This window comes from Stenella coeruleoalba (genome assembly GCF_951394435.1).
Source record: "Stenella coeruleoalba genome assembly, chromosome: 14".
NCBI classification, from domain to species: Eukaryota; Metazoa; Chordata; class Mammalia; order Artiodactyla; family Delphinidae; genus Stenella; species Stenella coeruleoalba.
The window spans coordinates 64,579,288-64,593,669 of record NC_137160.1 but is presented as its reverse complement, the minus strand read 5'-3'; the positions used below and the strand labels follow the sequence as shown (position 1 = coordinate 64,593,669).

Below are 14,382 nucleotides of genomic sequence, written 5' to 3'. Positions count from 1 at the left end.
GGAAAAGGAAGGGGGCGGGCCCTGCGCGAGGCATTTTGGGAACGCGTGGTATTCTGGGAGCGCGGGACCCGCCATTCACTCGCTTAACGCCTTCGCAGTCGCCAAGAGTCACCTCCGCACCAGAAAGGAAGAGGAGACCGGAACCGGTGAGGAGAGGCCGGGGGCGGGCGAGGGTAGGCCGAGGTACCCGCGAGGAGCCGGGGACTGGAGGAGGACGCGCTGCCGGGAAGCTTTGCGGGGCTCGGGGAGGGAGAAGAGCGGGAAGCCTGGCCATCGAAACATGAGCGTCGCCTCACTAGCGCCTGGGAATGAGTTCGTTAGCTTTTCCCCAAAGTACATGCTCTTCAGTTTCTATACCTCTCCAGGCCGGTGTTTTTTGAATCATTCAGGTAATGGTCTTGAGATCATTTCTGACTGATTGCCTCCTTCCCCCAAATCCTACCTGGGTGATCCTTTTCAAAGCCCTTTGCATCTCAGCCTCCATCCCCCTTTCAGACACTGGTCCCTTCATGCTTTCTACACTGTTACACAAGTTTTTATCAAGTTTCCCTGCTTCTAAATCGTGTTCGATTCATTTTGTAAGTGCGGATGCCTTTCCATCGGATAATTCCTATACTGCCGTGGTTCCCCCACTGCGTTCAGCATAAAATCCACACTCCTAAGGCTCCGCACCAGGGGAGCCTGTCTTTCCCAACCTCTCCTGTTCCTTTTCCTCTCTTGACCACACAAGATGTGCCCATCTTGGAACGGAAAAAGTCCACTGCTTTTCCCTTTCAATTAGGTCAAGTCGGGCTCTTGCCCTGATTATGTTTTTCCTCCAAGATAAGCATTTCCTGCTTGTAGCACATTGTCACTTTGTGAACATTTTGCTATTTTCTCTTTAGCCTTGATGGTGAAGTAGGTGGAGGGTCAGAGAGCAGTTAATGGGTTGAATTAAATGCACTGCCTCTTCTCGATTTGCCTGGATCTTTTGGTCTGTATCTGCACTGCTTAGTGCCCACTGCATTGGGCTCTTGAAACGTGGCTGATGTGACTGAGGGACTGAATTTTCTATTTTAATTTTATTTCACTTTAATTGAGTTTAATTTCAGTAGCTGCATGCAGACAGTGGCTACTGCCTTGGACAGCTCAGGTCTGCGTCATAGGTTCTCCAAGAGATGTTACCTACAACTGAGGGTTGACAAATATACATGCATTTCAACCTTCTCTTCTCCAACACACAGTATTGGGGAACACATAGTTATTTGATGAAAAGTAAGCGATCTACAGTGGGAGGGAGATGGGAGGAACTTTTCATTCCCATTAGCTTTCCCTTTAGCTCCCCTGTTCCTCCCCACCCACATCTTGCATGTGTTTGCCAGATAGGTCCTTCAAGCTAGGAATTAAGCTACTTTTTTCTGTAAAAAATAATAATAATAATAACAAACGCACCTTTGGCATCTTGTCTAAGTTTTGTGTAGTTTCAGGCCTTGAGGGCGTGGTGTTTGCCACATGCCTTCTTGGGCTCTGAAAGGTGAACTAACTATTGTCTCTCTCACTGTAGAACTCTCTTCCTGCCGAGATGTCTATTGGCGTGCCGATTAAAGTCCTGCATGAGGCTGAGGGTCACATCGTGACATGTGAGACGAACACTGGTGAGGTGTATCGAGGGAAGCTCATTGAAGCGGAGGACAACATGAACTGCCAGGTATCCTGCTTTGCACTTGAGGCTGTGGGGGAAGCTTGAGCCTGTGCCTTGGAGGACAGAAAGATGGTGGCTGGGGGTCTTTTTGAAGTTCTCATTCAGCAGTTATTTACCGAGTGCCTAATGTGTGCCAGGCACTGCTACAGGTACTGGGGATGTGAGTAGAAATAAGAGCCATTCGGAAGTTTGGAATATTTAACTTTGTTCTTTGTGTCTCCCAATCCCATAATCATTTTCTCCCATATTTTGGGGACCTGTTTAAGAAAAGTGACACTACCTTCAAGAGGACCATCGGGTTCGGGGCCACTGTTCATTTACCCCATATGTTTGCATAGTGCTTTGCAGTTAGCAGAATCTTCCGCTCACATATTGTGTTTATTGCCATTTTTCTTGGGGGAGGCATCTCATTTGATTGCATTTATAGCAACTACCTTGTGAGGTAAGCAGGTTTGGTGATAGTTTCATCATCCATAAGATAGGAAGAATAGGGGACTTCCCTGGTGGTCCAGTAGTAAAGAATCCGCCTTACAATGCAGGGAATGTGGGTTCGATCCCTGGTCAGGGAACTAAGATCCCACGTGCCATGGGGCAACTAAGCCTGAGTGCTACAACTACTGAGCTTGCATGTCTAAACTAGAGCCCATGTGCCGAAAACTACAGAGCTCACGTGCTCTGGAACCCGTGCGCCACAACTAGAGAGAGAAAAGCCACAACGAAAGATCCCGCATGCCGCAACTAAGAACCAACGCAGCCAGAGATAAATAAAATAAATAAATAATAAACCTTAAAAAAAAAAAAGATAGGAAGAATAAGATTAAAGGACTCATCTACTGAACGTCACTGTTAATAAATGTTGGAGCCACTTCTTGATGTGGTGCCCTTCCCGTGGCACAGCATTGCTTTTTGTTAATAGTCAGGTGGATTTGTATGGCATCGCTTTACAAAGTGTAACATAATTTCTCCTTAAGAACTTGGACTTTGGAATCAGATGTGGCTTTGAATTCTGATTGACCTTGGGCATGTTAATCACCTCAGTTTTCTCATCTGTAAAATGAGAACAGAATTAGTTCTGCAAGAGATTGACTGGGAAAGCTAACAATAAAGGGTAAAGGAGAGGGAGCAGGAGAGCTTTCAGTCTGGGGTGCTGGTCTGACACTGGGGAAAGGAGAGAGGAAAGGAAGGAGGGTTGAGTAGGAATGTATCTCTGAGGAAGTCTCAGCCAGGCAAAGGAAGGTTTCTCATTGGAAGAGTCTAGCATGGGGCACAGGTGGCCTGGCGCTATACCCCCACTGTGGTCAGTCATTGGCTGGCAGCCTGACAAGAGAGTGGCTTCAGGGTGAATGCTGTGGTGGATCCCAGTCCGAGCAGTGCACTCCTAAGACTGCCACTGGGGTAATACCCCCACCCCAGGGCTGTTCTGAAGATCAGATGAGAGAGAGAGAGAGAGAGAGAGAGTGTGTGTGTGTGTGTGTGTGGGGCGGGGGGGGGCAACTAGCTCAGCGCCTTGCACATTGTAAATGTCAACATATGGTACCTGTTGATATTTTCTAGGTGAGAAAACTGAAGGTCAGAGAGGTGAGGTGACTTACCCAAGGTCATATTGCAGGACAGGTGTCCTAAGTATCCATTGTTTCACAGGGTTCATTGGTTTATTTGTGATTTCTCTGTAGCTTTGAGCATCCTCTTCCTGCCAGGTTGACCAGCTGGGGGTTCCCTCGTGTTTGGGGAAATAGACATCTGTTGACTGCAGGTTTCTCTCCTCGGTGTTAACGCCACAGAGGTGGGTGGGTGGCCTCTCTGCAGGTCTGGTGGGGCCAGGCCTCCTTTGCCTTCATGAGGTATGGCTGTCATAGGTCCAGTCCTCTGGCTGAAGGCATCCTCATCCATTTTAAGGTGCTTCAGTTTGGTGAGTAGAATGCAAGACTAGGATGGGAATCTTCGTCTGTTTATTCAGCTGTTTATTTGGATAGCTTCCTGAGTTTGCAGAGCTTCAGACTTCCCATCTATAACGTGAAGGTAAGGTGTCTGACCGGGTGCCCTTGGTGTTCTCTCTAATGGTAGCCAGTGTGAAGTAAAGCACACAGACCCTGTGATGGATCTGGAATCATTGCAGCCTGCCACCTGGTATGACTTGTCGTGAGCTTTGGACCTCCCTCACCCTCTGTTCCCTCCTTTCTAAATCAGGGATAAAAATAGCACCTCAGCCTGAGGACTGTAGTGCAGGATAAATGAGCCGTTGCGTGTCAGACAGTGGGGGCCTGCCACGTCCTTCCACCTGTGTTAATCTGCTAGGGCTGCCATAACAGAGTCCTATGCTGGGTGGCTTAAACAACAGAAATTTATTCTCAGGGTTCTGGAGGCTAGAAGTTCGAGATCAAGGTGTTGCAAGGTTGGTTCTACTGAGGGCCATGAGGGAAGGATCTATTCCAAGCCTCTCTCCTTGGCTTATAGATGGCTGTGTTCTTCCTTTATCTTCATGTGGTCTTCCCTCTGTGTGTGTCCGTATCATAATCTCTTCTTATAAGGACATAAGTCATATTGGACTAGGGCCCAGTTACCTCTGTAAAGATCCAGTCTTGAAATACAGTCATGTTGGTGGGGGCTAAGACTTCAATATATGAATTTGGGGGGTGGGTACAATTCAGCCTGTTACCCTGCCCATGCCAAGATTCGAGGCCTCACGGGGTATAGCGAAACCTGGCGCGTTGGATAGACCCCAGCAGGCTGTGGCGGAGCTGAGCCCACTGTGATGAGCACCCAGCACAGTTGACTCACATGTCCCCGGGCTGGGAGGCCGATGGTGCCTGCTGTTCTCCTTTCTTCCTAGTCCCAGTAAGTGTGCCCTTTGGGGATGAGAGTGTCCTCTTGGCTCTCTCTCTGCTTGTTCTTTGCTAGAGGGCAGCTGGAGTTCAGTGTTTGCCATTTGATGTTGGGTTTTAATAACATTTTCTATTATAAAAATGGTGTGGGGGACTTCCCTGGTGGCGCAGTGGTTAGGAATCTGCCTGCCAATGCAGGGGACACGGGTTCGAGCCCTGGTCCAGGAAGATCCCATATGCCCCAGAACAACTAAGCCCATGTGCCACAACTACTGAGCCTGTGCTCTAGAGCCTCCGAGCCACAACTACTGAGCCCGTGTGCCTAGAGCCCGTAACAAGAGAAGCCACCGCAATGAGAAGCCCATGCACCGCAACGAAGAGTAGCCCCCTCTCACCGCAACTAGAGAAAGCCCGCACGCAGCAACGAAGACCCAATGCAGCCAAAAAAATAAGTAAATAAAATTTAAAACAAAAAAAGATTTTTGAGGAAGACCAAAGTGAATAGTTGTTTTTTCGTGGGAAGTTATATGTGATTAAATTAAAAAAAATATTTTTCTTACCTTAAAATGACAATCATGTGTTAAGCTTGTGATCATAAAGCACAGTAAATGTTATTTTTTAAAAAGAGAGTAAGGGCCAAATCCAAAATATCATTATCTTTAAAGTGACGTAATTCCTAGACGTTTTGGTGGGGGAAAAGTGATAGTTAATAGATTCTGCAGAAATGATGCTTTGGGGGCTTTGGCATGATCACCCTGTCAGTGACAGGACTATTTGAACTTTTTTCTTGGCTGTGGCATAATGGTCTGTGGAAAAATCTACCTAGATGTTTCTTCTGAGCTATTTGAGAGTGGATTGCAGTCATCATACTCCTTTATTGCATAATATGTTGTGTATATCTGTGTATATTTCCTCTTACTGTATCCATAGTACAGTTATTCAAGAACTCCAGGATTGAGTCAGTACTTTAACCTGCAGTGTATCCAGTTTCTACAGGTGCACAGTGTGTCCTTTATGGCCGTGTAGTCCTCTCTGCCTCCTGGGTTTAGTTGTCAACTCATTTGATGCTTCTTTAGTCTGGGACGGTTCCTCCAAGTTTGTTTTTCACACCATTGATGATTCTGAAGACTAGAGGCCAGTTATTTTGTTAGAATGTCCCTTGATTGGGGTTTCTCTGATGCTTCTTCCTAATTAGATTTGGGTTATGCTTTTATGGGCTGTTATTGTGTGATTTTTGTCTCCTCAGAGGGTCAGTCAGGCCTAAACACCTGTTTGCCCCTTGTTTACAATGTTAACCTTGATCTTTTGGTTAAGGTGTTATGTGGTCTCTCCACTGTATGTTCCTTTTCCTTTTGTAACTAATGAGAATTTTGTGGGGAGGTTCTTTAAGTAAATACCTTGTGAGCATTCTGTTCCTCATTATTGTCCCATTCCTCAGCCCCATTTAGCTTCCCGTGAAGATTCTTGCTTGAATCTTTTTACTATTACGGTTGCAAAGAATAATTTTTGTTTTTCCTCCATCATTCTTTCTGTATTTATTGGGTCTGCTGTATGGAAGTGCATTCCCTTACCCCCCATTTATCCATTCATTTACTATCAATATAGGCTCATACTGTCAATATGTTTTGTTAAGGGTGTTACAATCCATTGCTGTCAATGTTTATTTTGATGTTACAGTTATCCCAGATTTGACCAGTAGGAGCCTCTCAGGCTGACTCCTGTGTCCTTTGGTGTGTCCTGGTCATTTTGGGGGAGCACATCCCTACCTTCTGGTATAAGATGCTTGTTACAGGCTCATCTTTTACCTTCCCTAACCCAGCTCTGGAATCAGCCATTTCTTCAGGAGCCTTGCTTTCTTTTAGGTTGGGAGTAGAATTTAGAAACCAAACTCTAAATTCTACTGGGTGCTGTTAAGTATTTTGAAGTCTTAGTTTAACTTGTCAAACTAGGACCTGTCTCCAAATGGCTGTGTGCTTAATAGTGCCAGAAGGTTCTGTTCATTGCATGCACATTCTGTGCCAGGTACTATGCTGGGGTTTTACATACAATAGGTCCTTGAATCATTACAGGACCTCTCTGAGGACAAGCTTCCAGATGCCCAGGGTGACCAAGCATGGAAGGAGCCAATCTAAACCCAAGTGTCTGACTCCCAAGTCTGTGAACTTGGTGACAGTCTCTAAAATGAGGCCTAGAGTAAACCTGTTGGATCCCATTGCCTCTGAAAGCATCAAGCCCTCAGTTCTGACTGTCAGGTTCCAGACAGGAAAATGAGGATGGTGGGACAGGGAGGGGGTGAACATCTGCTGGCTGCTCGCCATGTGCCCCGCAGCTGGGATGCTGTGACCGACTATCCTTGGCCACCCAGCACTCTCCACCCCGGCCCCAGACATGTGGGTAATGAGTACAGAGACGGTCTGTACTAAGATCTTCTCTCCCCAAAGTGTCTGCAGTTGGGCACCTGGCTTATGCCATCTGTGTTGCATTGTGGCTGTTTGGGAGAGTTGAATGGACGGGGTGTTCCTGCCTGACTTTCATTTAAACCGAGTTCACACAAGTTGCTGCCTTTAGCTCATGATGCGAGCGCAGCTCGGGCTTGTTGACAAGCTGTGTACCCGGCGGAGGGATACACGGCACGGCCATTTCTCTGCTGGTGCCGTGGAGAGAGCGCGAGGCAGCGGCCCGCCTGGTTCCTAGGCTGTAATAGGACTAGGGATGCTGGGCTCTTTCTTGCTTCAGCCCAGGTGGACACGTGCCGTTTGTGAAAGCACTCAGTGTAAGTGTTGTTGATCTTCCGTAACAGCCTCTGTCAGGGATTCTCAGAGAGGGTTGGGGAGGCAGTGACAGAGGAGGGAGTGAGATGTACCAGGATGTGCTGGAGGGGAGGCGGCTTGGCAGCTGCAGGGCAGCCTTAGAGCGTGTTTGATCTTTCTGCCGCTGGGCGCTCATGCAGAGGCCACGGGGGCCAGTTAACACTTGAAGAAAAGAGCAAGTCAGGCTGAGGTGACAACAAGCAGCAGAAATTGGGGAGCCAGCACACCTCTCTCCCATGTAGGCTTGACCCATTCTGAATAAATTGTAGTCCTTTTCCATCCAGAAGGCTGGTAAAATAAGCTGCTTTATCTGATAAACGTGGTGCCTGTTGAGATTGGCACTGGCAGGTTTGTGTCACGTTCCCACGCCCGGCCAGTATCCTGGCTGGATTCTCCTCTAAGCCCCCCTTCATCCCCCACCCCCCATCCCATGGTTGACGCATTCATCTGTCCGAGGTGCCGCCCTAGCCCTGTCTGCCCTGCCTCTATCCACAAACTTGCATGGCCCCATAGTCTCTGAGGTGACGACCCTGCCCTCAGTCCCAGTTCCTCTGCTCCATGTCCTGTCTGGTCTTTGTGTGAACTCTCGCCTCACACCTGTCCTGTATTCTGAGCCATTCGTGCAGGCACTGCCACCCCCACTTCTCAGTCCCTGTCACCCAAGCCAGAGGGGCTCTGTCTCACTTACTCGAGTGTGTCCCCTGGGAGGTCAGGGACCGCGTCTGGTGCACGCTCGTAACCCTCATGGCGCCTTTGCAGTCCATGTGCTGGGCAGATACGGGAGGGGACACAGGGTTTGGACAAGCAATTCTAAGCCATTTCAGTTAGTTTATCACGTGCTGGTGGGAGAGCGAGGATGGCAGAGTTGGGGCTCTGGGGGCCAGTCCAGGCATTTGAATCAGGAGCCCCTGCCTTCTGGCTGTTGGACCTTGGACAAGTGCCTTAGTTTTTTTATCTTTAAAAATGGGAAATCTCGGGCTTCCCTGGTGGCGCAGTGGTTGAGAGTCCGCCTGCCGATGCAGGGGACACGGGTTCATGCCCCGGTCCGGGAAGATCCCACATGCCGCGGAGCAGCTGGGCCTGTGAGCCATGGCCGCTGAGCCTGCGCGTCTGGAGCCTGTGCTCTGCAACGGGAGAGGCCACAACAGTGAGAGGCCCGCGTACCACAAAAAAAAAAAAAAAAAGGTGTGTGGGGGGGAAATCTCATACTGTTAGGACCATCTCTGTGAAGTGCTGAGCACAGTCCCTGGCGCACACAATAGGCCCTCTGGAGTTCCCCCAGCTTTACTTAGTGATGTGAGTTTCTGCATTTCTGGACTCCCCTCTTTGCCAAGGCTTGTCTTCACGTACCCTGCTCTCCACTGGTGCTGTTGGCCTTTACTCATGAGCCGGTGGTTCCCTTCCAGATGTCCAACATCACAGTCACATACAGAGATGGCCGAGTGGCACAGCTGGAGCAGGTGTACATCCGTGGCAGCAAGATCCGCTTTCTGATTTTGCCTGACATGCTGAAAAACGCACCCATGTTAAAGAGCATGAAAAATAAAAACCAAGGCTCGGGGGCCGGTCGGGGAAAGGCTGCTATTCTGAAGGCCCAAGGTAGGTGCTCCTCGTGCACTGGTTGTGACATGTGGGTGTGTCGTGTACCTTTTAGAAATGCCCTGTTGTTGTTGGGGCATGGGGGTGGACCTGACCTGAGCCACTCCATACCCACTGCCACCCCTTTTCCCTGCAGTCTTGGGGGATCCAAGTGCCCTGCCTTCTCTGTCTGCCTCACCTGATCCCATTCACAGGAGCTATGCAAACTCCAGAGTGGCTCCTTAGAAAGAAGATGGGGACTTAAATGAAAGAGTAGATAAGTCTCCTATAATGACTCTCTAGGAGGCCCTTTGTTTTCAGAAATTCTGGGGTGTCTGGGGGAAGCTTGCCCTGGCCTAGTTTGCTGACTAGAGGCACTGTGGTGTTGATTAGCTGACTCCTAAAGCAATGGGATAATAGTTCCTCTTGAGGCTGGGAATGTCTCCTGATACGCAATATAAATAAGGGAAATGGGGGGGGGGATCCACTTTCAGATAAGTAAGCAGTTTTGAGCCATCTTTACCCACTAAAGGGGGCTGACTTCATTTTCAAAACTTCTTACATTTGAAAATAAGTCCTTCCTTTACCACTTTCCAAAAGTGGGACTAGCCTTTTCCCGGTGACTTGGTCTGACCTCTTTTCTTGGTTAGCCCAACCAGAGTTTTGTATGTGGGTCCTGAAAAGTTCTGCCATGTTGATTAGCTAAGAAAGCAAATGCAGTCGCTAGGAACTGTCTTAGTATTTATTGGTAAAAGGCTTTACAGTGCAGGAAAGTCACCAGCGTCTCTGTCAGTATCTTTAGCTGCAGTACATATGTTGAGTTTAAAGACTCAGTAGAGTAACCCTTTAAAATGCCCTCCAGAAAAACTGATCAGAGAATCTCCTTGCCCTTCCTGGAAGAGAGATAGTTGTGGGGAGATGGGACCAAAGCTCTGGACCTTTGTCCTGGAGAAGGAACTATTTTCAGAAGTTCCAGCTTTGTGCTACAGCTGCTGTTCTCTCTGCTTCCTCAAGGAGGGCTGCCCTCGTTGTCACTGTGTAACGATACCATCTTCTCTAGCAAAGGGAGGAGCCCAGTGGCCGTGCACTAGAAGGCACTTGGCAGTGAGTCTGCCTCGGCCCGCTGACCTCTGCCTGAGCCACTGTGCCTGTGCCAGCCCCAGGCTCTGTAAGAGGAGAGGGGTGAGGCTCCAGTTAGTAGCCATCAGGATATTGTCACCTGTTCTTCAAAGCCACTGGTCTCCTAGAACCTTTGGGTCACAGAGAACAGCAGTCTTTATGTGGGGAGTGGTTTTGGTTTTTCCCCCCATTCCAAAATATTTCACACCTGCAGAATAGCTCGAAGAATAATAAAACCCCTCACCCAGATTTAATAGATATTAACATTTAACATCTGTTTGTTTCAGAATTTTAAGTGTGAATTAAATGCATCTGTCATGTTTTATTAGCTCACCCTGGGCCAGCTCTGAGAAGTCACCTTTTCTATGGTTCCCATACTGGGTCCCCAAACCACCTTTGCCACAAGGCCTTGCCTCTGGTGGGGAACAGTGCTGGGCTGGAAGGCAGGAGTCCAGGGCTCTCCAGCTCTGATGCCAGGCACCTGCTCCTCCCAGGGTCTCTGTTTACCCCGTGAAATGTGACGGGGTGAGCGTGGTGCTGGACGGGGTGGCCTTTCAGTCCCCTTCCTGGGCCATGTCCTAGGGCTCTGGCTGCTCTGTGATATGAGTCCTTACTGACTTGGCCTTGTCCTTTCTCTTCCCCACCTTGTAGTGGCCGCAAGAGGGAGAGGACGTGGAATGGGACGTGGCAACATCTTCCAGAAACGAAGATAAATTTATCTTGGACAGAACTTTGCCCTTATTTTTTTCTTTTAGGTTATCTGGGTCAGGGGGTGCGTGCGTATGTATATGTCCTAGGTTATCTTTTGACATCTTTTTCTTTAGATCTGGGTAAATGTTAAACTAAATAATTGTGGTGGGTTTTTCTCTTTTTGAGAATATAAGGACTGTGTGTTCATTTTGTAGTTTTTTTTGTGTGTGTGTGTGTGTGTGTGTTTGCTTTGGCAGCAGGTTAAACTTTCACACCCTGGGAGATGTCCTGCTTTTTTCCAGTTTGAAGTAGCATAGTTACTGATAAGAGCATAAGCTGCTGTTCCAGGCCAGTTGCTGGTTAAGCCCTTGGAACAACTCCGAGGGTGCACAGATTGCCTCGTTTGTCGGCACGGACATTCATGCAGCACTTGTTCAGGCAGCCTTTGTGGGCGCACCATCAGCTCAGCTTGAACAGCACAACACACGTGGTCATGGTCTGTGAAAAAAACCTAATACTGTGACCTTGTAGCCTGGAAACCCCAGTGACTCAGCATTTAGCAAAAGTAATCCAATATTAAAAGGTAATTCAGGGCTTCCCTGGGTGGCACAGTGGTTATGAATCCGCCTGCCAACGCAGGGGACACGGGTTCCATCCCTGGTTCAGAAAGATCCCACATGCCGCGGAGCAACTAAGCCCGTGCCACAACTATTGAACCTGCGCTCTAGAGTCTGTGTGCCACAACTACTGAAGTCTGCGCGGCTAGAGCCCGTGCTCTTCAACAAGAGAAGCCGCCACAATTAGAAGCCTGTGCACCGCAAAGAAGAGAAGCCCCTGCTTGCCGCAACTAAAGAAAGCCTGCGCACAGCAATGAAGACCCAACACAACCAAAACCAAATTAATTAATTAATTTTAAAAAATGATCCTGATGTGTCAGGACTTTAAAAATAATGGGGAGGGGGCTTCCCTGGTGGCGCAGTGGTTAAGAACCCGCCTGTCAATGCAGGGGACGCGGGTTCGAGCCCTGGTCCGGGAAGATCCCACATGCCACGGAGCAACTAAGCCCGTGCGCCACAACTACTGAGCCTGTGCTCTAGAGCCCGTGCTCCACAATAAGAGAAGCCACCGCGATGAGGAGCCCGTGCACCGCAACGAAGAGTAGCCCCCGCTCGCCGCAACTAGAGAAAGCCCGCGCGCAGCAACAAAGACCCAACGCAGCCAAAAATAAATTAATTAAATTAAAAAAAAACCCAGAAAACTAAAAATAGCACTACCATATGATCTAGCAATCCCACTGCTGGGCATACACCCTGAGAAAAACATAATTTAAAAAGATACATATATCCCAAAGTTCATTGCAGCACTATTTAGCCATGTCACTAGCCATGACATGGAAGCAACCTAAATGTCCATCAGCAGATGAATGGATAAAGAAGATGTGGTACATATATACAACGGAGTATTAGCCATAAAAAGGAACGAAACTGGGTCATTTATAGTGATGTGGATGAACCTAGAGTCTGTCATACAGATTGAAGAAAGAGAAAAAAAATATATCGTTCATTAACGCATACATATCGAATCTAGAAAAATGGTACTGATGAACCTATTTGCAGGGTAGGAGAAGAGACGTGGACATTGTTCCACGAGCGGGGGCCACTCTTCATCACGGTGTGTGGGCTTCTTATTGCAGTGGCTTCTCCTGTTGCAGAGCACGGTCTCCAGGCACGCAGACTTCAGTAGTTGTGGTTCGCGGGCTCTAGAGCACAGGCTCAGTAGCTGTGGCGCACGGGCTTAGTCGCTCCACAGCATGTGGGATCTTCCTGGACCAGGGCTTGAACCCGTGTCCCCTGTGTTGGCAGGCAGATTCCCAACCACTTCACCACCAGGGAAGCCCCTATTTTTAGTTTTTTAAGGAACCTCCATACTGTTCTCCATAGTGGCTGTATCAATTTACATTCCCACCAACAGTGCAAAAGGGTTCCCTTTTCTCCACAACCTCTCCAGCATTTATTGTTTATAGATTTTTTTGATGATGGCCATTCTGACCAGTGTGAGGTGGTACCTCATTGTGGTTTTGATTTGCATTTCTCTAATAATTAGTGATGTTGAGCATCTTTTCATGTGTTTGTTGGCCATCTGTATCAAGTAGAGATTTTCTAGTAAGCTTTGTCTTGTGGTTATGACACAACCACGTGGTGACAGACCTTGTTTCATTCCTGTAATAACTCGAGGACAGTGAGCATCATTGAGTCTGTCAGCTAACAGGACCGTTCCCCCCGAGAGCAGCCCCTGTGTTGTGTCTCTTGCTCCCCCACCCCCAGCTCCTCTGATATGTTTGGATGCAGTGTGGCCAGTGACCCAACAAGCAGTGCTGCTCCAGTGGAGGGTTTCCTGCACGTGGGGTGGTTTCCAGTGAACTCACTGTGGAAGGGAGTTAATTTGTTTTAGATGTGAACAAGAGTTAACTTGTTTCTGATAAGAAAAGAAACATGCACATTGAGTTACATATAGAGTGGGTTTCTTTCAGGTAGAAGTTATGATACCCATAGTGCCCTGTCTGGAATCCCCTCCCCTTCCCCTTGATTTAGACATTGATTTATTGGCTTCTTAATTGAGCCTCCTGAATTAGTAATATAGTGAGTTAGAGCAGTGGTTTCCACATCGGCTAGAGATCTTGTTAGAAGTGAAGGTTGCACAGCACCACCCCTAGAGGTGCCTATTACTTGGTCTGGAATTTGAACCCAGAAATCTGCATTTTAAACCATGCCCTTGCCGCCACGACTCCATGATTCTAATTCGGTATATCCAAGGTCACATTTTGACCCTGGTCTAGAGTGTCTTATTTTATGTAAGCGCTACATTTTTTAATTCTGATTTTTGGCTGCACCACACGGCTTGTGGGATCTCAGTTTCCTGACCAGGGATTGAACCCGGGCTCTCAGCATCTGAGTCCCAAACTGGACTGCCAGGGAATTCCCTGGAAGTTTTATAAAACAATAAAGAAGATTAACCTAAAACATAGAGCTTTATAAACAGTTTTATATCTTGCACTTTAGAAAAAAATCAGTTACTCACATTGAAAGAGCAAATAGTTCTGAGAGGCTTATTATGAAAAACAACAGCCCTCCTGCCCTGTCTGACCCTCTCCCCCATTTCCCCTGCTTCTGGGGCGTCCCTTTCAACTCTTGGCTGGTTGTTTGTATTTGCCTCCATGTCTCAATTTAAACCTGTTTGTATGGCTACTCCTTGATATTTCGTTTTAGGCATTTATCTTTCAGCTTCTCCTTCCTCCTGCCCACCATGCATGGGCTCCCCATCACCCATCTCCCTGATATTATAATTCTGGTTAGATCATATTCAGTATTTATGTTATTAGGGCTGGGCATTTAAATCACAGCTGAGCCAGGTGGTAGACTAGGTTACTTTCCTGCAGAACTAACTTTTTCCTAGAATTAATTCACTTACATTCTTATTGGCTTAATTTTCTGTCAACTTGTCACTGGTTTAACCTCAGACTTCTCTGTAGACATTAATACATCATCTATTTGATCAGTTTCTTCTTGATTGGCCCCACTCTGGACTGGCTTTCCTTTGTGCCTAAGGTATTGCCGTTATCATGGACTTTCCTCTGTTGAATCTCCTGTTGTTTGTGTAACCTTTTCCTGTCATGGTTTATTAC

The 14,382-nt window shown here is 47.8% G+C and overlaps 1 protein-coding gene across 1 annotated transcript; it reads left to right on the top strand.

Moving 5' to 3' along the window:
* Nucleotides 1–14: 14 nt before the first annotated feature.
* On the top strand, nt 15–10,907 carry SNRPD3 (small nuclear ribonucleoprotein D3 polypeptide). Its single transcript, XM_079943460.1, has 4 exons — nt 15–146; nt 1,544–1,687; nt 8,720–8,912; nt 10,662–10,907. Exons 2-4 carry the CDS (start codon nt 1,562–1,564, stop codon nt 10,721–10,723), a joined length of 381 nt encoding a protein of 126 aa, XP_079799586.1. The 5' UTR covers nt 15–146; nt 1,544–1,561; the 3' UTR covers nt 10,724–10,907.
* The last annotated feature ends 3,475 nt before the right edge of the window (nt 10,908–14,382 follow it).

Excerpts from the sequence above, each read along its gene's own strand:
- SNRPD3 (XM_079943460.1), top strand. The coding sequence starts at position 1,562 with ATGTCTATTGGCGTGCCGATTAAAGTCCTGCATGAGGCTGAGGGTCAC. Across the intron at positions 1,688-8,719 it reads AGGACAACATGAACTGCCAG|ATGTCCAACATCACAGTCAC; the intron begins GTATCCTGCTTT and ends GTTCCCTTCCAG. Across the intron at positions 8,913-10,661 it reads TGCTATTCTGAAGGCCCAAG|TGGCCGCAAGAGGGAGAGGA; the intron begins GTAGGTGCTCCT and ends CCCACCTTGTAG.